This window comes from Lactuca sativa, chromosome 8 (assembly GCF_002870075.4).
Source record: "Lactuca sativa cultivar Salinas chromosome 8, Lsat_Salinas_v11, whole genome shotgun sequence".
Lineage (NCBI taxonomy): Eukaryota > Viridiplantae > Streptophyta > Magnoliopsida > Asterales > Asteraceae > Lactuca > Lactuca sativa.
The window spans coordinates 13,198,853-13,222,888 of record NC_056630.2 but is presented as its reverse complement, the minus strand read 5'-3'; the positions used below and the strand labels follow the sequence as shown (position 1 = coordinate 13,222,888).

General features: G+C 37.3%; 3 protein-coding genes and 1 non-coding gene across 5 annotated transcripts; 2 read left to right on the top strand and 2 right to left on the bottom strand.

Moving 5' to 3' along the window:
* The first annotated feature begins 8,754 nt into the window (after positions 1-8,754).
* Positions 8,755-12,792, top strand: LOC111904047 (pentatricopeptide repeat-containing protein At5g62370). 2 transcript variants are annotated; one of them, XM_042897629.2, is made up of 5 exons: positions 9,242-9,381; positions 9,476-12,166; positions 12,261-12,359; positions 12,435-12,519; positions 12,608-12,792. In XM_042897629.2, exon 2 carries the CDS (start codon positions 9,522-9,524, stop codon positions 12,066-12,068), a length of 2,547 nt encoding a protein of 848 aa, XP_042753563.1. In that variant the 5' UTR covers positions 9,242-9,381; positions 9,476-9,521; the 3' UTR covers positions 12,069-12,166; positions 12,261-12,359; positions 12,435-12,519; positions 12,608-12,792. The 2 variants fall into 2 exon arrangements, with proteins under 2 accessions (XP_023755592.1, XP_042753563.1); XM_023899824.3 differs by having other exon boundaries at positions 8,755-12,166.
* LOC111904073 (probable pectinesterase/pectinesterase inhibitor 33) lies at positions 12,790-15,140 on the bottom strand. The gene is made up of 2 exons (XM_023899851.3): positions 14,045-15,140; positions 12,790-13,484 (listed from the first exon to the last, which is right to left on the bottom strand). Exons 1-2 carry the CDS (start codon positions 14,946-14,948, stop codon positions 12,790-12,792), a joined length of 1,599 nt encoding a protein of 532 aa, XP_023755619.1. The 5' UTR covers positions 14,949-15,140.
* Positions 15,141-20,423: 5,283 nt separating this feature from the next.
* Positions 20,424-20,496, bottom strand: TRNAK-UUU (transfer RNA lysine (anticodon UUU)). Its single transcript has one exon. It is a non-coding gene; the product is annotated as a tRNA-Lys (tRNA).
* An 84-nt stretch (positions 20,497-20,580) lies between these two features.
* LOC111904049 (uncharacterized) lies at positions 20,581-22,473 on the top strand. The gene is made up of 6 exons (XM_023899827.3): positions 20,581-20,788; positions 21,360-21,441; positions 21,534-21,589; positions 21,759-21,882; positions 21,959-22,135; positions 22,241-22,473. The coding sequence occupies exons 2-6, from the start codon at positions 21,360-21,362 to the stop codon at positions 22,318-22,320; spliced, it is 519 nt and encodes a 172-aa protein (XP_023755595.1). The 5' UTR covers positions 20,581-20,788; the 3' UTR covers positions 22,321-22,473.
* Positions 22,474-24,036: the final 1,563 nt, after the last annotated feature.

Sequence of the window (24,036 nt, the reverse complement as noted above, 5' to 3'; positions counted from 1 at the left end):
TATTGTTCCTTTGAGAACCCAACATATCCCCTCACGAAGGGACTGAGTAGGGTTAAACATTTGCAGCATGCAAGGAGCACTGGGATGAAGGATGATATTAGTTTTAATTATTATATAGCTATTTGAAACTTGTAATAGATAAAATGTAAATGACATTTGATGATTAAATAAAAAGGATTTTTATTTATGAGTAAAGTTACTATCTTGTGTCAGTTGTTTACTATTTTTTCATTTTGCATGTTTTGAATTCCAGAATAATTATATATTCAAACTTTCCACAGCCAATCATACTTTGGAAGTAGGTATTAAGGCAACACCGTCATGAACTTGTCTTGTAGATTGTCTGAAGTCTTTTAGACATAGCAAGAGATTGCTACAACATTCATGAGTCCTCATAAGGTCTGAGTATTGGATTAAACCCACGCTCACTTGAATCACTTCATGGAATTTATCACGAGTGATCGTGAGACGATAATATCATATAAGTATTCAAACCAAGATATATGAGTTGGTTGTACATTGATAGTGTGAAAACACATCAGTAACTTGATGTTATAAAATTCTCTGTTGTGTATGATTTAACAAATAGTTAGTACAAGCATATAATGTCGAAGTTTATTTGTTCCTTTTAATTCTTTGAGGATTAAAAGTGATATCTTGGGTCCCTCGATGATTTTGTTTTGACTTATGTGTCGGGCCCGGTCGGTACTAAATTGATGTGTTCAATTAAATTCTCTGTCAAACAAATCGGAAATCGAGAAACAAACTGTTGGACAATAAGTATGACATTTTTCCATGTATTTGTCTGGCTTATATCTTGAAAAACAGAGGATTATATGATCCCTTATATAAAGGACATGTCACTGACTGGGTCAGAGTTCGACAACATCTTTTAAGAGCTACGATTGCTAGTCGGTTTTAAGTCGTACTTGCAGTTATAGTTATTAGACTTATCCAAGTGGGAGACTGTTGGATTAGGTGTCTAATCCCATAACTATAATTGGTATGTACTTGACCCAAGGGTAGCATGGTCCTTTTGGGTTGTCTTCACCAATGCAATTTGATAGGATGGACTTTTGAGAATAAGGTTATTTGTGATTTGTTAATATATTACAAGTGTAATATAATAATATGAAATCATATTATTTAATTAGTATTGATCAAGAATTAAGTTGGAATTAATTTAGTGATCAAAAGAGACTAATTAAATATACGGGTACTGATTTGGTAAATCAATGATTCTTATAGTGTGGTCCAATGATCCATGGTTATTTAGGATGGGCTAAACCAACATTGATAGTCCATGGAGGTTTAACCTATGGAGCCTAAGTAATATGAAGGGTCATGGTGCATTAGGGTTTGCATGGATGTAACCCTAGCACTTGTCACAATATAAAAGGAACTCCCTAGAGCTAAAATCGGTTGCCACATACATTCTTGGAGAGTGTGAATCGATTTTGTGCTAAGTAACTTATTCTCTCAAGCCTCCTTTTGCACTTGGTGTTTGTGACACATTAGAGGCATCACATTTGAGGTGCTAAAGCTTTTGAAGGCCAAGAACTATAAGTCCTACTAAGAGGTAAGTTATCTAACTAGTTATGTTGTTCAATTGTCAAATTGTATACTAGTTAGGATGTATGCTTTGGAAAATCAAATTGCATGTATAATTAGAGAAAACATAGATCCAAAGCATCTAGGGTTGCATGTGCACCATAAGGGTTTAGAGTGCTCAAAACCCTTCAGAGTGATCGACTGATGGACGAATTACACTATTTCCGCTTCCCGTGTGAAGCGAAAGAGATAACAAGCTTCCGGGTTCATAGGTGGAGGTGAATCCCATGGGGTAGCATATAGTTGTGATATTTTCACCAGAGTATTTGTGGTATGTCTGCTGCGAGGTATTTCTTATACCATGAGAGAGTCATCAGTGGGGACTGAGATGGATGGGGACAAGGATATGCCTTAGTTGAGTATTGTAAGGCATATTTTAGCAGCAGTTCTAGGTAATCAAGAGGAGTATATCAGGGTGGTGACCCTTGTTGTCTACGTTGTATAACGATTGTGAGAGTTGAGAGTCATAACTAATTCGGGACAGGCGTCTGGAGATGTGTCGGTATGAGATTTTGGGTGACTTAGAGGCAGACATATTGGGAAGATTTTGAGGTTTTCATATGAGAAACGGGATATTTGGAGTTATTTAGTCATTATCTGGAAGGACATTGAGTGCTGCATGTAAGTTCCATGAGTCGGGAATGGTACATTTGGTGAGCCAGTCTGAATTATGGTCTGTTGGTATGTCAATGGATGATGGTTTGAACCCTAAGTGGGGGAGAACTGGGTATTCTGTGGGGAGGATCCTCAATCTGACGTGGTACAGAAGTTTAGGTTATGGGGATCTGTAGTTCGAATATATGGGGATGGGGTCATGTGGTTGTCAAGTCAATGTACAGAGCGAGATGATGCATATTACAGGAGAGAATGAGTGTTTTCACAACTGGTGGCAACAATTGATTTGTCTGTACTCCAGGAAGGACAACAATTGATTTGTCAATCAACTTCAGAGTCGGTATGAGTAGCTTCACATGGGCGTGATTAGTAGAGGATGGATCTTAGGGTTGTCTTCAATGTGTTCTCAGTCATGGACGATTCCTTCGTGCTTCAAATTGTGAGTTGGAGTACTTCAAGGGTTCGAGTTGTGTGGGTAGAAGATCAATGGTTGTGGCAAGACATCGTGAGATTCTATGATAATGTATCGAGGTATCCGAGTATGCCTTGTCTATGAGAACTTTTCGTCAAGAGTAGTGATGCATAAACTGGGTAGGTGTGTGCACCTAACTATGTTAGACCGCGGAGTATTAGATAGTGAACTCAGTGTGGCGACGACTTGATGATGAGATTATGGGGTGATAAGAGAGTGAGCGGGTCCGGGTGGGAGTAATCACTTAGGACTGTCAGGGGAAAAACTGTGGGTGAGCCCATGGCGAGTGAAAGAATATTCTAAGACTACGGAGATCCGTAGCATACATGAGTCAGAGTGAGATTATCGTATGACTGCGGGAGCCGTAGAATACATGAGTTAGAAAGAGAGAGAGAGAGAGAGAGAGAGAGAGGGAGAGAGATCATGGCTGCAGGGAGCCGTAGCATACATGAGTCAGAGAGAGAGAGAGAGAGAGAGAGAAAGAGAGTACCGTATGAATGCGGGGAGCCATAGCATACATGAGTCAGAGAGAGTATCATATGACTACGGGGAGCCGTAGCATACATGTGTCAGAGAGAGAGTATCGTATGACTGCGGAGATCCGTAGCATTCATGAGCCAGCGAGAGAGAGCGTATCGTAAGACTGCGGGGAGTTGTAGCATTCACGAGGTAGTGAGAGAGTGTCATAGGACTGCGGGGAGCCGTCACACTTGTTAGACAGTAAGAGAGTGTTGCAAAACTGCAGGAGCCACATCATTTAATATTCAGGGTGTGACGTAGAGGGGTTCTTAGGCCTGGGTAGCCTTGCCAAATGAGTTCATAGGAACCTGGTGGCCGGACCAGCGGCAAGACTGGGGTCTCTGCAATGGTAGGAAACCGTGTTATCTCAATTGAGGGAGAAGTTGTCGCAAATCAAAGGGATGGGAGGAGTGATGCATGCGTGGATCCGCGGATCTTGGGTCTTGAGTTGAGTAAAATATTAGATACGAGTGGTTCTAATTTTGTGTCGGGCCAATCTCTTATGTTGATTTTAGGCTCTATCTGTATGGAGGACGGGCAGGTTGGGATTTCAGAGTTTTCAAATGGATTTCTTTGTGAGTGGGGATGTTTCCCCTATGATGTTTTTGACCTGGGTGGATCGGTTCGTTGGTTTCAGGAGAGCCACAACATGCATGAAGTAACAAGTATTAGACGACAGAGGTCAGAGGCGAGGTGCGACGTCAATTCGGTTGTAGTAATCGCTTAGGGCCAAGCGAACTTGGTGATTGTGAGTCCAATGTGATTGGTTGACGAGTTGGTTGAGACAGCTTGGTTGGATGCAATGACTGTGAAGTCATATTGCCGGATGTGTTAGGGTAGCCTTGGAGGTTCAAATCTTAGGTCGGGAGCTGACCTGGTACTCAATGTTGGAAGGGACATTTGAAGGGAAGTTGGGGCTTATGGTTATGGATATCATAGGATATTTCCGACCGAGCATGGTCATTCTTTTTAGTGCCTGAGGGCAGAGTATTGAGGTTCATTCTTCTTTGGGTTGTAGGTTTCTGTTGGATTCGGTTGTCTTTGGGATGTCATGTTACGTTCTGATTTTTTTTTTCTGTTGTGCTTCTCAAGTTGTTTGGATGATATGAGTATCAGCAAGAAGCGATTTTAAGGGCGAAATCTAATTTAAGTGGGGGGGGGGGGGGTTGTAACATCCTGTTTTTAAGACGTTTTCATTTCGAAATGGTGAACAAGGTTTGGGTATTCGGTTGTGACTTGGAGCAAAAAGAGTAATTAGATATTTTGTCAATCAGGATTTATGGGGAATGGATTTCAGATTCAGGATATCTGATGGCAAGTATGAATTGATAATTGTGTTGAGCATATCGATGCCTTTCTATGGATATATGGATGGTCTAGATCGGAGTTGTATCGAGTGAGTTATGGGATTCAGAAGAGTTAGGGTTTGGGAGAAAACCCTAGTACGCGGGACATACCAAGTGATATGCATGGCGTGCCGAGGAGAAAGGTCTACACGATGCGTAGCTGGGAAGAACACGCAACGTAGGTGCGGGGATTGAGTCGGGGTGTGCAGCCTCATACGCAGGGTGTATAAGAAGGTACGTGGGGCGTACGAGGGTCAGAATGAAAAACCTGATAAATTTATTTTATTTACTTCTTTTTATAGTTTATTTTAGCATATTTCATTCACAGTTTAGATAATTTCCATGCATTTTTTCCTTTTTGTTATTTTATGACCACTTTCGGGTACTTTCGATTTTTGTGAGCTTAATTGTAGATTTTAAGGAGACCAGTGGAGCGAGAATGTGCAGGATCTTTTGGAAGCATTTGGACTTGGAGGAAAACAAAGATTTTCGGTTTGATGGCGATGGAGGTGATGCATGGAGTGGGATTGTTAACTATTTGAAGGGTTGGAAGAATTAAACTTTAAATTTGCGAGATGCGGGAGATTTTCAAGTATGTCGGGATTAATGATCGGGCATTTACGAGAGCTTTGGAGGATTTGGAAAAGTCAAATTGGGCTTAAATTGAAGAAATATTGAAGAAAAATGGGCTAGAAGCTGATTGGACTCGAACTGGGCCAATGGATTAGTTGTGGGGGGGCAAGACTTGAAGAAGCCCAAAAATCTGTTGCAGTCATGCGACACGCGTAAGATTCCCCGCGGCCCGCGTGGATTCCTGAAGGGGGCAATTTCAGAATTTTACCTATAGCTCTATATTGGGAAGGTTGGTGTGCCTCTTCAGCCTTATCTTGGATGTCCGATTTTGACACTTTCTCTCTGGAGTTTGGACCACTTTTGAAGGCCAAGAACACCCCAAGAACTTCATCTTTTCATCTCTTGATTCTTGTCAAATGTTTGGTACAATCTTAACTAACTTTGCTTCTTTGAGTTTAGCCATGCTTGGCTAAACTAATCTTGGTTGACTTTTTGTTGAATCCTTTGAACTTTTGTTGAATGTTGAAGAATCCATGAATTTGTTCTTAAATCTTTATGGAAATGTTTTTTGTTTTAACATATTATCACTACTAGTATGTTTTTTATTCATGAGTTTAAATGTGTTTGTGGTGATTAGTTGGCTAATTTATTGATTAAGTAAAGGATCCTCAAATTAGCAAGCAACAAATGATTTTTGTGTTGTTTTTTGCTTCACACAATCATAAAAACATTTTCTCCAACATGGTAGTGAAAGAAATTGACTCCTCTTGGATTTGGTGACTTTTTGGTTCTTAATGCTAGTTGACTTTCACTAATTACATGCTATTTGGAATTAATGACTTTGACTAAGGAAATTGTTATGAGCTTCTCTAGCCATTTCAACAATTAAGAAAAGTATAGGTAATCTCAAGCTCCTTGGATTACTATAGCAAAATTAAGGATTTAAATCAAATTATTGCACCATTGGATTCTAATAATATGTTCATCAAAAGTCAAAGTGAAGAAACTTTAAGTCAACCATCTCTCCCTTATTGATTTTACATCAAACTCTTATTTTTGTTGAAATTGTCTATTTAAATCATAGTTAATTCTAGTTTGTTTCAAGTATTTCAAAACACCAAAACCCCCCATTTTATTTTTAATGTTATTTTACAAGTATTTTTACAGAGAGATTTTTCATAGAGTTATAAATTGAATCAATCTCCGTGGATTCGATCCCTTTACCACTATACGCTATTTTAGTGTGTAATAATTAGGGTTATTAATTTTGTTGGCCTCGACAACCACCAAAACCCTAATTTTAGGGATGGACATTATGTAAAGAACATAATGCCTCAAAGATCAGCCTCCCCCTCACCCTTGGACAACTTTCATGAAACCCTAATCCTTCTTGTGTGTTCTTGGAGCTTAGAAGACCATTAGAAGAGTGTTTTGGTGATTATGAAGAAGTTTCTCACTCTTGAAGATTCATTGAAGAAGCTAGAGCTTTTAGATCCAGAACCTCATCAACATTTGGCTCTTATTTGAGGTATAAAGTCTCAAACTTGGTTGTTATTTTCTTAGATCTCTTTTGGGTTGAGTTTATGGACTCTTTTGGTCCCATTGATGAAGTCCCTTGAGTCCATGTCGTTTTTGGATCTTAGAGTTGCCCTTATCAGTGTTATTTGGGACTTAGAGCCATAAAGTTGCTATCTTGGAAGTCTTAATGGGTTCATGCAAGAGTTAAGACCATTTTCATGGAAGTAGAATGCCATTTTTGGAGTATGGGCTTATGTGGGGCATGCAAAGTCACCAAGTCAGTGACTTATGGGTTTAAACGTTATTTGAGACTCAGATCCATAGTTTGGACTTATGGCTTAAAGCATTAAGTGTTGAATGGAAAAGTGGGTTTAAGAGGGACATACGATGGGCATACAAGCCAGTACGCACAATGTACAGGCTATTAAGCGGGTACGCACAACGTACCACTGAGTACGCCCTGCGTACTCTGTCTGAGTGAGTTTGCATAGTTGGGCTTGGCCCGATTGTTGGTGGCTGGTTATGCCATATGAGAAAGGGTATTTTGGATTAGAGTTAAGTTGTGGGCTTTAGGGTAAGGCCCAATTTGGAAAATTGGGCCATTAGTGGACCTTTTGGGCCATCTATAGGGCATAGTGTTGGGGTGTAGCCTTGTATAGTTTTTGATTATAATGTTGGGTTGTTTCGGCCCAATTCAGGAGTTAGTGCGCAACAACAATGATAGTGTAGGGTTTTCCGCGTAGCAGTTGCGGTGAGTCTTCTCACTATACTTACCTGAGCGGTAATATTGTATGACCGGAGGGTCTTATTTGAGTTATCGACCGGAGGGTCCTATGTGCTTATACTTAGTTATGTGATATTATGCATTTTGTCTTTGTGATATATGCTATATTATTCAGTGCTTTACTGAGTTGGGACCGAAGGGTCTAAACCGAGTTGTGAGACCGGAGGGTCTTCACTGAGATATAGGACTGGAGGGTCCAACTCGAGCTGTGAGACCAGAGGGTCTTCATTGAGACACATAACCGGAGGGTCCACACCGAGCCGTGAGACCGGAGGGTCCTCACCGAGAACCATGACCGAAGGGTCCATGCCGGCTTATTATTTGTGTATGTGGTATATTGGGGAACTCACTAAGCTTTGTGCTTACCGTGTTGTGTGATATGTGTTCCAGGTACTTCTCAGGATTGCGGGAAGGCGCCGACTTGATTGTACACACCAGTTAGAGATCATGATTTTGAGGATTATGAGATTTTATTAAACATTGTTGACTTGTGTTTTGACAACTTATACATTTTGTGATTTTTGAGAAATGTGATATTGAGTTTATGTGATTTTAAAAATGAAAAATTACAATGTTACATGGTAGCTGGTGATGGTGGTGGCGGGTTGTGGTTTTAGTGGATGGTGGGTGGAGGTGGCGGTGGCGGATGATGGTGGTGGTGGATGGTGGTTGCGGGTGGTGATGATGGGTGATAGAGGTAGGTGGGGGTGGTGGTGGCGGGTGGTGATAGTAGGTGGTGGTGGTAGGTGGTGATAGTGGTGGCGGGTTATGGTTATGGTTTTGGTAGGTAGTGGGTGGAGGTGGTGGTGGCGGATGATGGTGGTGGTGGTGGTGATGATGAGTGATAGATATAGGTGGGGTGGTGAGTGGTGGGTGGAGGTGGTGATGGTGGGTGGTGACTGTTGGTGGTGAGTGGTGACGGGTGATGGGTGATAGAGGTGGGTGGGGGTGGTGGTGATGGGTGGTGATCGTGGTGGGTTGGCGGGTGGTGGTTTTGGTGGGGGTGATGGTAGCGCGTGGTGGTGGTGGGTAATGATGGGTGGGTGGTGGTTAGTGGTGGTGATGGGTGGTGGAGGTGGGTGGTGGATGGTAGGTAGTGGTGAGTGAGTGGTGTTGTTAATGAGTTTTTTAATTATTTGTAACTATTTTTTGATTTATATGAATATTATTTTATAGTTTTAATTAAAAAGAATTATATAATCCAAATTTTTTCTCAAATATTTTCAGTTGAACGCTAATAGTATAAATGTGGTAATATTTTCGGAATATAAGGAAAACAAAAATAAATCAAGTTATGGTGTCGGTTTAACTCGTACGGGTCTCACTTACGATTTACGAAAAACTGAGACGAGAAGCACTCTGGGGTTTAAAGCATTACATTATTACCCGCCACCCACTGCAATTTTGTTTCTAGGGTTTTACAGTTGCTCTGCGCCGGTTTCCCCCCTTTCCGGTAGAGAATAGCGCTGGTTCTGCTTGAATTCTTCTTTCAGTTTCTTAATTACTCCTTATTATGTACAATCTGTTCATTCGCCCCTTTACATGTACATTTCATCAGTTTTTTCCTCTATTTTTTCACTTCAATCAACCTGCAGAACCATAAGTTCAAGTTCCTCTTCGTAATTATTAATCAGTGCCAAATGGAAGCATGATTAAGAATAATCGTATTCACCATAAACCACATTTATTCAAATCCTTCTTCAAATCAATAAGAAAATCATTCGCTACGAGCCCTCTACCCCTATCAGATCCTTCATCCGGCCCTTCATTTTCTACCGTTACCCCTTGTGAAGAAGACCATAGGTCATTGTGCTTTTCTCTTGCTGAAAACCTAATTAAACGTGGGCTTTTATCGTCTGCTCGAAGAGTTATTCAGCGTCTTATTTCACAGTCGACGACCGTCACTGATGAGATTTCCGTCATTAATTTTGCTGTCTTCCAAGGTCTGGAACCTGACTTCTCCACTTATTCTTCTCTCATTTGTAGACTTGTGAATGCGGGTGAAACCCGGGTAGCTGAAAATTTGTATATTGATAGGATACTGAGACGCAGACTTAAGCCTGACGCTCCATTGTTAAGTTCCATGACAATCTGTTATTGCAAATTAGGGAAACTCAAAGAGGAAAACGACCATTTCCAGAAGCTTATTGGGTTGAAGTCATTTTCTATTGGAAGAGCTTGTTCCGACCTACTCCGTGAGGTGTTTGCACAGAATAGATTCTTTGATGCATATGATTACTTTGTTAGGGTTAATGATGCTGGGATTTTACTTCCTGTTTCATGTTATAATATGCTGATCGCGGGGTTGTCATTTAGAGGGTACGTTGATGAAGCTCTCCAAGTGTTTGATACAATGCTTGAGAGAGGTGTTCCATCTGTATCTCATTTGTGGAAGTCACTTGTATTTGGTTTCTGTAAGATGGAGAGAGTTGAGGAGGCTGAACTGCTGAGTGCAGAGATGGAATCCCATGGTTTTTATGTGGATAAGGTTATGTATACTAGTCTTATTAATGGTTACTGTAAGAACAAGAAAATAAAAATGGGGATGAGATTGTTTTATAAAATGCTCAAAATAGGTTGTCAGCCAGATGCTTATACTTACAATACATTGATTCAAGGGTTTGTTAATTGTGGATTATTTGATAAAGTGTGGGTTTTACACAAGCAAGTAATGGAGTTAGGACTAGAACCTGATGTGTTGACCTACCAGATTATGATCAACAAATTTTGTAAAGAAAAGAAAGTTGATTGTGCGTTGGCAATGCTAAGTAGTATGTGTAGTAGGGACATAACACCGAATGTCCATTGTTATACACCCATCATCCCTGCACTTTACAAAGAAAACAGGGTTGAAATTGATGAGTTATACCAAAAGATGCTGGATTCTGGAGTGATACCTGATCAAGTTTTGTTTTTTACACTAGTTAAGGAGTACCCAAAAGGGCATGAGCTTCATCTTACACTCAAGATTTTGAGTGCTGTTGCTAAATATGGTTGTGGTATTGACCCTTTAGTTACTACCAAGAACATTGAATACAAAATCGACTATCTTTTAGGTAGAATCATTGAAAGTAAGCCTCATCTTGTTAATCTGGCTTATAGTATTTACATTATTGGATTATGCATGGGAGGAAAAAGTGATGCTGCATTGCATACTGTGGTTTTCATGGTGAATCTTGGATTTCAGCCTTTGATCTCAGCTTTTAACTCCTTGATCAAGTGTTTCTGTCAAGAAGGATTTGTTGAGCATGCGACTGCCCTCATTGAACTCATGGAAGGCATGGGTGTTTTTCCAGACTCCACAACTTATTTGGTGATGATTAGTGAGCACTGCAAGCGTGGTGATGTGGCATCTGCCTTTGATGTTTTGAGTCAAATGGATGACAAGAGAATGAAGCCTAGTGTTGCTATATTTGATTCCATTATCGGTTGTTTGGGTAAAGAGAAGAGAGTTTTGGATGCACATGATATGTTCAGAAAGATGCTGCAAAGTGGTAAAAAACCTGATGATGTTTTGTATGTCAGAATGATAAATGTCTACTCCAAGAATGGACAAGCAATTGAAGCTAACAGACTTTTTAACCACATGATAAAACACGGGATACAACCGAGTTCACGTGCTTACTCAGCGATTATAAGTGGATTCATTAAGAAAAATATGATTGAAAAGGGTGTCATGTATCTTGAAAATATGTTGAAAGACGGTTTTATGCCAAATAAAGTGCTATATACCTCCATTATTGATCAGTTTTTAAGAAAAGGGGAGCTTGAATTTGCATTCAGACTAGTTTCATTAATGGAAAGAGGTCACATAGAGTGTGATGACATCACCTACATCACATTGATCAGTGGCATATCCAGGAATCTTCAATGTTACACAGGTACATGGAATGATTCTCATACAAAGTCTGGAAAAGAAAGGGAAAAGCTCTATCAGTTACTTTGTGAAAAGACATTGTTGCCCATGGAGAAGGATTCAAGGATTTTTATAAGAACCCATGAAGATATGAAGTTATTCGCAACGAAATTAATAAAAGGGATTAAAGATACTTGTGATATGCCTAATTTATACTTATACAACTCCATTCTATCTGGATATTGTCGAATGGGGAAGTTTGAGGAAGCATATGAACAAATTGATATGATGCAAAAACAAGGTGTGGGACCCAATCAGGTAACATTCACCATTCTGATCAATGGACATATTCAGGCAGGTGAAATTGATGTTGCTGTTGGGTTGTTTAACAAAATGAATTCTGATGGCTGCATTCCAGATAGAATTGTATATAATATTATGATAAAAGGATTTTGTAAGAACAAGAGACCGATTGATGCGTTATCTCTTTCATATGCAATGTGTAAAAGAGGGTTTGCTCCTAGCAAAATTGCTTATGAGTACATGCTTATTAGTCTTTGTGATTCTCGTTTGGTGAATGAAGCATTGAGTATATTTGAAGATATGATGATGGGGTATAATTATTTACCTTCTCAACATAATGGTGAATGGTTGTTTCGGATTCTAATGGAAGAAAAGAAATGGCATGAAGCTCAAATGGTACGTGACATGATGCTTGATAAAGGAAGAAAGTTACCAAATCCAATGCGACAAAGAGTTTTAATGAAATCATGAAAGATGTTAAGAGTTGATTTCATTTGGTAAAGTGCACATGGTTATCATGTACATTGGGAACACATAGATTCTCATATCAAAAGGAGGGATCCCCTTGGGTAATTCTATGACCTTTTGGCTAATTTTTTTAGCTTTGATTTTTATAATAATTTGATGTGATTTAGACGTATCTAACATGAGGTTTTGATGCAGGAAAAGGATTGTTTTGAAGTGGAGATTATCTTGATCTGCTCATCAATGTCATTCTCATTCGGGTTATTTATATGTATATCACAACTTTGGCTGCATCAGGTATGTAAAGTGTCACCTGTTATTTTTTTTTAAATGTATTCAGTTTTGTAAAACAAGGTTGGAAAATGATGCCAGATAGTTGCTTGAAAGAAGCAAAGATTCATATTATCAGGAGCAAGTGGGCAACGACTCCAGCATATGCACAAACGATCATTTATATGTAAGTTGAAAGTTGATTTACCTCAAAAATCATTTTAATTTTTTTTAAAATAATTGGTTTGAGATTTTGGGGAAATGTCCATGTCCAGGTTGGGGAAGAAGCAGGAAGTGGCATCATTTATATGATGCATGTTTATGTTCAAAGTTGGCGCATTTGTAGACAAGAAGCAGAAGGATATACTGTCTTTATTTATTCCAATGTAATATAATCAAATATTGTATACAAATAAATATAAATATAAATATAAATATAGACAATAAAAATAAGTAATCACATTCCAGCAGTAAACGACACACCGGTGGCGGGCAACCATTGTCTCCCAGCTATAAGTCCTTCAACCGTGAAGTCATAAGCTTCACTCAAGCTCATTTGCGCATGGTATCCGGTCCAGTTCACACGGTTTTCTAAGGCGGCCCCACTACCAAAACAACTGTATTCACCGTAATACAACGTGCTAAAAGCAAAATCAGTATTCCCCCATGGGGACCACCCTTTCGGATTGATAAAACTATCCATATACGTTTTCAAGAAAACCGTTCTTGAAAATTCTTGCCATGGCCGACCTAAGTAGGTCTGAACGGAGCCCACCACCGGAATCAGGTCTGGAGATGGTACCACGCGACAGTTGTGGATTGAAATTCCGGTGTTTTGAAATGGATCGCCGCGGCCTTGGGCGGTGATCATGTTTGCTTGACCGTTTAAGGGTTTTCTGACTAAGATTACGCAGTTTTGGAACACAACGGCAGCGTTACCAAATATGAAATCGACAGTGCCGGAGATGTAGCAGAGTTTGTAGAATTGTCTTTGGGAGACGGTGAACAGAGTGTCTTGATAGCCTTCAAAGCTACAAGCGTAGAAGACAGAAAGATCGGAGGCTGATCGGAGGGCCACCGCTTGAGCTCCTTCGGGGCCGGCAGTGTTTCTGAATGTTATGCCACGTGCAAAGAATCCTGATCCATCCACGCCTGAAATATTCCATTTAAATTACAAAAAAAGATATAATCATTTATTTTAAAACAATATTTAATAGTTGTTGATTGAGTCAGATCTAATTAAGTGGAGGTTTGATTGATTTAGACAGTTTTGAATCTAACCAAGTAAGAGTTATATCATAATTCAGAAGAGCTAGGAAGGGACCGAATAGGGGTTTTCAAGCGTGATATCAAACGGTCTGATCGACTCGGCTCAAACTCTTACAAGTCTCGATAAGAGACAAACGAAACAACCCCCAAATCAACAAACCCAAAACCAAAATTCGATTTTTGGAGTTCATATGCAAATTAATTTTGATACAATAGAAAAATCATTAACGTGCATGCAGAAGAAATACGATGGAAGTATCTTCTTGCACAAGTCCACCTTCCACTTTACTTCACTTTTATCATATTATTCATAGGATGTTTATAATTAAGAAAGATTTTTATCGTGTTTGTTTATAGAATTCGTAGATCAAGCGTGTCATTAAAATATTAAAATTCTAAATTATCGTAAAAATGTCAACCATTTGCGTAAGTGAAAGTCTTACCGACGGTTGCTGAGCTATAAGTTGTGGAACCTCCGGCGACGCTCCGGTTACCGCTGATAATGGTGTATCTGATTCCATCACCCACAAACATGATGTTATTAAAATCGCTTCCAATCAGAATGTTTTCATTATATACGCCTGATTTTATGTAGATTATAAATCTCTGATTTAGACGCTCGATACTTCCGGCATAATCAAGAGCCGATTGAATGGTGGGAAACCTACTCCCTGCAGCTTTAGACACCGTCACGTTCGCAATCGACTGGATTGTCGCTGTCGTCAGCAGTCTCCGGTCATGGCGTGTTACCCAACCCGGGAAATCATCTGTTTGATCGGAACTCGATTTTTGCTTCAAGAACAAGTGATTTATGGCCAGACTGTTGCTTATCATCTCTGTCAAGTTACTCGACCTGATCGGAGTTACCAAGTCAGTCACGTTCAGTTCAACGCAACCGGTAAAACAAGTCTGGAGGTTTGTCAGGGCGGCGCTCAGCCACGTCTGGGCGTCGAAGTCAGAGCTCCGGTTGTTTTTCAGGCCGATTACCGTTTGGTTGAGTTGGGAAATAGTGTTATTGAGAAGTTGGTAGCAGTCGTTCCATACAGCTTTCGTCACGGTGGTTGAACACATCTCCCCGAGGTTTTTTGCACATCCCTGAGCCTCGTTAGCGTTATCGATCGCCGCCTGTAAAACCCGCATTCGAAAATCGGCCCGGTGTTTCGGCGGAGTATGGTGACCACGACCCCGACCCAGAAAGTAGTTGCATTGGTTAGGATGAGGAGTTGTTTGGCACCACCAGTTTATATCGCCGCCGGACTCCTCCGTCGCTTGTATAAGCAAATTAAATGACGAAGATAAGATGAACACGTACAAACAACACGATGAAATGAAGTTAATCGAAGCCATTTTGGACTTGGGGTTTTGTTGTTTTTTCGTGTTTTAGATTGAAGTACTCGATCTTGATTGTTTATGGATTGAAATAATTAGAAAATGTATGATTGGGTGTTGGTTTTATAGTAAAATATATAGATGAAGATACGAATTGAATCGATAAAATGTGTAAGTGAAGTTTAGTGAAATTAAGTAAAACAATGAATGAAGATTAGTGTAGAAAGATCGATGTTTGCTTGCTTGATGAAGAACAATGTATTGATGGGTGTTTTACGCCATTGATTTCGTTCTGTTTATTACAATGCACGGTGGTCGCCGTCGTCTTTATTGTTGAATTTCAAATGCTTTTCTTTTTGACAAAGAAGACAACAAATTTTTTTTTTTTTTTTCTGAGTTAAATCTAACAAATTATAACACTTTCAACTGAATATGAAATTATTTCTGCATGTTGTCACAAGGAGATTTTTCGGTGTATTTAAAAATGTATGAAAATATAATGTTATAACTAGGTATATATACAAATTATAAATTCTTAAAAAATTGAAATTCTAATAATATTATATAAAATTATAAAAGCAAGAATGCAAGATACTATAATGCATAAAATATAGATAAAAAATACGCTATATGAGTCTACAATTTACAAGAAATCATTAGAAAAAAGCTTATGAACTAAGAAAGAAATAGGTATCGAATATTAAAAAATGTTATACTTTTCAAATTAGAAAATTTAATGTTTTTAGGAACATAAACAATGTTGTGTTTTAGATATCACGTGGCCGATATTGGAAAAATGAAGCAATTAATAATGTTGCTTGATGTACGATACTATCGTGTGTTAGTGTTAATAAATCCTCTAATCAATCTTTCATCATTTATATTGCAAGCAACCATGTATGCCTCATATCAGTTTTTATGTTTATGTCGAGTGAAATATTACATATAAGACATTAAATTTTCTGTAATTATGTAACTCCATCAAATCATATATTTGAGATTTTATAATGACTGTAATTAGTTTATCCTAATTAATATAATTGTTTCATCGATTTTTGAATAAGCTGAATCTTGGTTTCAAGGTATGTATAATTTTTGTTACTTCTAGAAAGATCCTATTCATACTTCAAACTGATCTTCAAAAAGTATGGTGATTTTTTTCATTCTTTATTTTCACATGTTTGATATTATTGCTTAGGATATTAACAAAACAAATTCTGTTTTACTTTCTAACATATTTATATAATAATTATGTTTGTGATGATATAAGTTATGACTGATATCCAATTTGTTTATCAGTTTAAGTTGTTAAAATACATTGCATAACTTTCACATGACGGTTAATTTAGTTATTTTCTTCCTCTTTCTCCATTTTTCTAAATATTTAAACATGTGATAAACAATAAAGCATCAACTATGTCTTTTGAACTTATGAATATAATGATTATTTTGTTCATGTGGAAGACCTTTAATTCTTGAACTTTTAATAATTTAGTGGATTGTTATATTAAGATTCCATTAACTATACTATTTTATTCATTAAAGGATTAAATTTTATTAAAATTTAATGGATTGTTATATCAATATTTTATTATATATTTTATAAATAATATTAATACTTAAAACTAAGATATCACATTAATTAGAAATCAAAAGTTACAAATGACTAATTACTAATTAAATATTTATTTTTTTTATCAACAAATTATAGATTACTAATTACTAATTACTAATTAGTAAAGATTACTAAATTAATAAATTAAATTGTTGAAAATAGAATAAAATAAATTATAAATATAATATAAATCAGAAATGATAACAATATGTAGTTTCTTTATAAAAAAAATAAATGTTTGTTTTTCTATGATAAATGGGTGATCGTTAGATTCAAAGTGGGTTTAATGTATTGAATCAAGACCTCTTTAATTATTTATTTGCTCATTGAACGCACTAATAAATCCCCACTCATAAAGATCTTTACTTATTTATTTGCTCTCAGTGGAAATAATCGCGAAAAAACCACTCTCACGTTGTGACACTCCCAGTGTCACGTCGTGAGCCACGAATGATGCTAAATCCTAATGTCTTAAGTCCTTAATCCATTAAGTCATCCATTCTAACTTTCCAGAGGGCTTTCATACATCAAAAGCAACATACAAATATTTGCTTTATGGACATGCATGTCAAACGCATGTCTTGATTAAGTCAAAATGTTGAAAATGAGATCTAATTCTCATTCATGGGACCAAAACTCAACCAAACCATACATCTAGCACACCAAACCTCAAAGGGACCTCATGGATCCATAAAGTTGCCAACTTTATGGAATGCAACCACTCAAACCACCTCTAACATGAAGAAAAAGACATAAAAGTCTAGATTCAGAAGAATAACACATAAAGGTTGGAACATGAGAACTTACCATGGTCCAAGGTATGATCTTTAAGGCGGCGAGGGAGCTTGTTTGCTGGATCTAAGCAGTAAGAACATCTTCTTCTTCTTCAAAGCACCAAAATCTTCATAAATGGAAAGAATAGGAGAGGGGAGGCGAACAATGGTGAAATGGAGGCTAGGGGTTCTCTCAAGATGATCTAGATATGACGGAGGCTCATAAAATGCCCTAAAAACACGGAACAACCCCTTATATATGTTGAAAACCCTAAAACTTCGTGGGCATAGGTTGCACAGTTCTCATGCCGTAAGCTCCTAATGCTCACGTCGTGAGCACAATGAACATCAACATTTTCGTTTAATCGCTTCTCACACCGTGAGCTCCAACTGCTCATGTCGTGAGCTCAGATTTCCCCCAAATCCTTGCCAACTTCGAACATTCATAACTTCTTCGTTTCAACTCCGTTTTCGGCGATCTTTGTATCCATGAAAAGGTATTGAAGAGATCTACAATATCATCTAACTATCTTGGACTAAGAAATTATTGAACAAAAATCCATATTTCATGCAAGAACCCGACCTATGACTTTTCCCTTTCTACCCTTCGACCCAAAACACAATTCAAGGGTTAAATCTCTTAACCAACCTTACCTCATTCCACAAGGACTAAACTTTGCCTCCTTAAGGCCCAAAGCCTTACACAATCGAGTTTCGGCCCATGGCCTTGAAAGGCAAGAAACATGATGTTACAATTAGGGTTTTAGGTTTGATTCCTTAAGTATAAATAGGCTCATACCCCCATCATTGTAAATTGCTAGATTTATGTGAGAGCTCAAAGTAAGATACAATTTTGAGTGCTTATAATAGTTCTAGAAAGTTAATAAAATTCTTCTCTCTCTCTCTCTCTCTTGTTCGCCCGTAGACGTAGGTCACCTTGAGCGAACCACGTTAAATATCGTGTTCTTTTGATTTACGTTTTTCAGAAGTTTTTCATGAATTCACCGAAGTTTGTTTTTTGATATTTGTCTGAAGTGCTTAACTTGTTTTTGTTGTCACCCAACACGGTTATAATTCCATATTGCCCGAAATTCACTTCAAAAATATTAATACTAGTTAGAATAGTACTATATGTAGTATACATATTTACACTTAGATCATGATTAAGTGTAGTGTTTTATTTAAATAAAATAAACACTTAAGGGGATACAAAACATGCTGACCTCAACTTATATTTCCAAAGTGAATCAATATCCATACTTGTATGGGATTACAAGTACATTTACACTTAGGTCATGATGACACTTCTTATTGTTATTTTACAACCCTGAATTATAAAAGTAACATTTTTATATAATCTAATAACGGTTCACTTTTATATAAAAATCCTCTTTTAATAAGACAAACAGAGTAAAAAAAACCTATAGAACTCACCAACAATTTTTGTTGGCGTATTTTCAAACGTGTGTATTCCAGGAAGTTTGAAACAGAATTTCAAGCCTCATGAGGTATGAAATAGCTTGTCTTTTATTGTTGGTAAACCTGTTCAGGCCTTTTTGTTTTTGTTAAATTATGCCTTGCTGAACTTGTTTTGTAAACTCGCATTTCCGAAGTTTGAATAAATTTAATCTTTGTATTCAAATCTATGAAGACATGTAATGTTATTCAATTCTTGTACTGTTCAATATATGTTTGTTAATTGTGATCCAATTTTCGACGTCACAACCTCCGTGTTTTCACCGCCGGGCGGGGTGTGACAAATAGTGCACTGCCCAAACTTATTTCACAACGCTTTACCATAAACTGAACTCAAACCAATTTCAATGCCTAGAATGCCAAACCTATTCAAAACGCCGATTCACTTTATATGAAATAGGTTTCTACCTAAACCGGTTCGGTTTCAAACACCCGGTTCAATTCTTAAACCTATTTTGTTCGTACCCATTGTACCTGTAGACACTCAAAAAGTACTTTATGCCTAATAGTCTTATTGAAATGTACTTCAATATATTAGACAATTTTGCTAAATTAACACTAGCCAATGCTAATGCATATTAGGCTTAAAAAGGAAAGGTGTCTATTATTTTTGAGCAGATAAAAATCTACAAAAAAACTGTTATATTTGAGCTGCCACAAAACTAAATTTCAAGATGTCAAAATTCATCAAAATCAACCCCTTATAGCTCAAAACAAACTTTATTTATAGCCCAAGACACAACGTTTTTTGAGCCCAAAAAATATTTTCATTTCAGTCCAAAAAAAGCTTAAAAATTTAAAACACACAAAAAGGGAACGAAAACAAGTAGACCTACACAAAAAGACTGGTCTCGGATAGAATTCAAAAAAAGACCAACTAGACCGGTCTAAAACAAGACTGGACCGAAAAAAGACCGGACTGGAAAAAGACTGGTTTGAGACCGTCCAAGATCGGTCCGCGCAAAACCGCACAGTTCTGAGACCGATAACAAAAAAGATCAGATCGTTTCGAGACCGACACAAGACCGGCCCGAAACAGACCTTAGCCGATCTAAAAAAAAACCGGAAGCGAAAGTTTATAAATATATCATTTTTGTGCTGATTACATAACTTTTAATCAAACACTATCTAACTTCATTTTTTTTCTTTTATTAAACTTTAGTTTATTATTTTAATAAAATTTAATCTGTCATTTTTATGTTAATCACACATTTGTCAAGGAAAAAACTCGAAACTGAAACTAAAAAACCCAACAAATATCGAAACCGGGCCAAAAAACCCGGAAACCGAACAAAAAAACTCAAAAAATCAAACCGAAAAAGACACATGGAAAGACCGCGTGACCGTCCCGAAAAAAACCGAGACCGATCCTGAAAAAAGATCAGATCAAAAGAGATCGATTTGAAAAAAGACTGAACCATTCGGAGATCGACCGTAAAAAACCAGACTGTAAATATACAGGTCTAAAAACGAGGCGGGATAATATTAGGACAAATATCAAATTTTGGACCTTTATACATTATAATTTTCAGATGAATTTAATTTAAAAGATAGAATTTTAGTTTCTTCAAAAAACTTGTGATATAAAAAGCTAAAAGAACACATGAGCTGATGAAAAGTAAAATTTAACGCCATCCGTGGGACTCGAACCCACGACCACGTGGTTAAAAGCCACGCGCTCTACCAACTGAGCTAGAACGGCAAGTGTTGATATTTCTGATTTGTATTATAATATACGATTAATTTTTAGTCGTTACTATGCAGGCGCCTCTACCTTGCGCAAGATCAATTGTTTCTTGCTTCTTTCTAGAAACAGAAGCCCTCCACCACCATCACACCGCCGATCGCCACAACCATCGCATTATACGCCGCATCTCATCACTGGTGCACCCTGCTCTATTCAATCCCATATCAAAATCTTTTTCCCTTATTTTTTCTGTTGTGAACTGCTACGTGCCTGCGACGTTCCTTCACCACCGGAAGCACTTGCCCAGGTAAAAAAACAATTCATCTATTCTTCTTGTTTAATGTTTGCCTACAATTTAGGGTTTAAATCGGTTATTGATTCCTACAGTTTTGATATTGGTTTGATTGTAGTTGCACCCGTTCAATAATTAGGTTTTGGTTTCAACATTTTCACCTCTTTTACTTTTTAGGGTTTAGAAGTAGCTAAAAAAGTGTATAATTAACAAACTACTATAGGCGAAGTCTTGAGTCAAATTAAAATCGTTTATTGCAGACTCTTCTCTGAAATTTTGTTTCAAATTGAATATTTCACATTGCTTACTTAGTATCCTATCAGTCTCGATTGGGTTTTGAACTCAAACCTATTATCTTGCAGAGTCTTGACTGAAATTTGGTTTCTGAATAACAGTTACTCTTTTCATCTGATCAACTATCTGTGAGCACATTGATACACATCTGAAAGTTGTAAAAAAAGCATGTTTAATAAGTTGTAAAAAGGTTATTTTGTAACTTTTAGAAAACATATAAAAACGAAATTGTGAAAAAAAGTTAGGAACCAATTTCATAATAAAAAAACTAACCATTTGTACCATTGCGCAGATGCAGCAGAGAAATTCTGGCAACCGGCGTCCATCGGGAACCGATGGCTCTGATTTCTCATACAGAATGGTTGTGGACAACAGTATGTCTTTTTTCTTCAGTATGTAAATGTAATTATAGTGTTGTATGTTTCATCTTTATAATTTCAACTCTTTATTTGGATCTTAACTTTAGGATATACAAAGGTAGCCAAGGGGAAATCCACACTCTCCAAAGTTCTTGTGGTTCAGGTACATATACATGCTTTTTGCTGCTTGCTGTTTGTTAAAATCTTATAATGATTATTTGCAAAAATTTTAAATGATACATCATTTGAACTTCTACTTTTATGCTTTTATGTTGTTTTCTTTGATGGTTGTAAAGTTGAGTAACAGGATATCCATGTTGAATGCAATGCAGGCAGTGGTAGTGCTGCTAGGAGTAGTTGACATCCTTTTCACTCTGTTAAACAAGGAGCCTCTTGAAATCTTAGCTGCTGCATCCATTTCTATAACTTTGATTTCAATTATAATTGGAGAATTGGGTAAAGCAGTAAGCACTGTTATTTTAAGAGTGAAATTCATATGTTTGTGTATGAAGTTATTTTAATAATGTTACAGGTCGAAAGCGTAGCAGAGTGAGTCTTTTGAAACTCTATATGGCTGCATCGTCTGTAGGAATACTTGGATCAATTGCTTCCATTGCTCAACTAAAGGCAACCACACCTCTTCTTGTTGGTCTGAGTAACTGGGAAACAGATAAGTTTGATCTATTGAAGATTGCTTGTGTTTCTGTTGGTGAGTATAATAATAATAATTAATAAGCCTTTGTACCAATTTATTAATGTATGTAACATGTAGTTGGAGAGCTTAACAATGGAGGTTTATTGTGTGGCACTGCAGGACTGTTTGTGCAAATATTTTCTATCAGTAAAACAACATCTCTGATCGGGAATATGTCTCCTCCAAAAAGAGCTTCTTGATGCAAATCATCTTTCCCTCTGTCTTATTGACAATGACGCACTTTTGTGTTGAATATATGTTGTTTTTGTCTCATTAACATCCATCACTATTGTTATGTCCTGTAACAAAACTCATTTCCCTCATCTAGATTTTTATTGCTCATGGTTTAGTTATCTGAGATCCATGATTAAATTTTGGAACTGAGGTCTTGTTGGCTAGTTTGGTGACAGATGAACAGTTGTGATCTCTACTACTTTTAAGATCAGAACATTTGATTCCAGTCAACTCTGTTTCCAGTTTCAATGGATTCAGATGCCTTCTTTTTTTTCCCCCACTTTTTGGTGATTAGATGTCATTAAAGCACGGGTTATAGTCCCAAGGTATTTGCCACTTCACCAAATCGATTTGAAAACCATTAAACATCTCATTGATGTGCAATATGTATATTATAGTCCCAATCGTCTTAAAGATGTTACCTTATGACCACCTTTTGTGATTATTTAGAGGCAAGAGATACAGTTTGAAGCTTTACCCGAATTGTGCATAAGCTTCATATTTGGATAGAGCTGTTTGGGCTTGTTTGGATTGCAACAAGATGACATCTTTTGGGGTACTGTATTCATAACCGTATTTATATAGAGATTAGAGAAAACTTCTACTTTGGTCCTGTGTTTGTCAAAAAAAATAGAGGTTCTAGTCCCTAAAATTTTCTATTTGCATAGATCCCATGTTTCGTTGTGGTTTTTGTCCCCCCAAGTTAACACAATCCGTTTAAGTCCGTTAACTCATGCTAAAATGACTTTTTTGCCCTATGGTGGGAGCAAGACATTCTGTGATGTATTTTTGAGTCGGTGAAAGAGAGAATAGAAGTGGGTGGGGGCGTGGGGTTATTTTCTATTTAATATCAATATTTTTATTTAAAATAGAGGGTAAAATAGTCATTGTGACATGAGTTAATGAACTTAAACTGATGGTGTTTAACTTGAAGGACCAAAACCACAACGAAACTTGCCCATAAGGACGATCTATAAGTTAAATTAGATCAAGTTTTTAATTTGTACATCAGCAATAATTCATCTAAATTCATTTGCATATATGAATTTTTTGACTACTTCACGATGAAAAACTGTAACTACTTTGAATGTTTGAGAATTGCGATATGTATGAAGTTGGCACTTGGCAGGGGCAGGGGGCCTCACTTCACTGGGTTCTAGAAATGGGACTTCACTATATGCTAAGTTGGACCGGTTGGGTTGGGCCTACATAATTACAATCAACATTCTTGACCAATTGGTATTCAAGCCTCTCACACACACACACACAGATTCATGCATTGTTTTGGAAGGGTATCTAAAAACATTAGCATGAATTTTTCAAAAGAACAATTATTTAACTAAGAAGGGAAAGTTCAACATCAGCAAACTTTCATAAATGGGCCTACAACAAAAACTGATCACATGCTGGTTGGGACCCAACAATAAATACCCTAGAAAAGCACTTTAGGATGCACGGATAAGAGACCGATTCTTTTTTTTTTTTTTTTTTATCGTGTGTTATAGTTTTCTGCGGTCTTAATATGTACACCAGGATATATTGAAAGTTGTTGCACTGGGAACTTTCATTTGTTCAAAGTTACAGTTTGGTGGCCATTATCTTCTTCTCTCTTTCTTACAACTTCAATCGGACACTGGCAATGTCTTCTTTAAAGCCTCACTTCAAATAGGTAGGTACCTTGA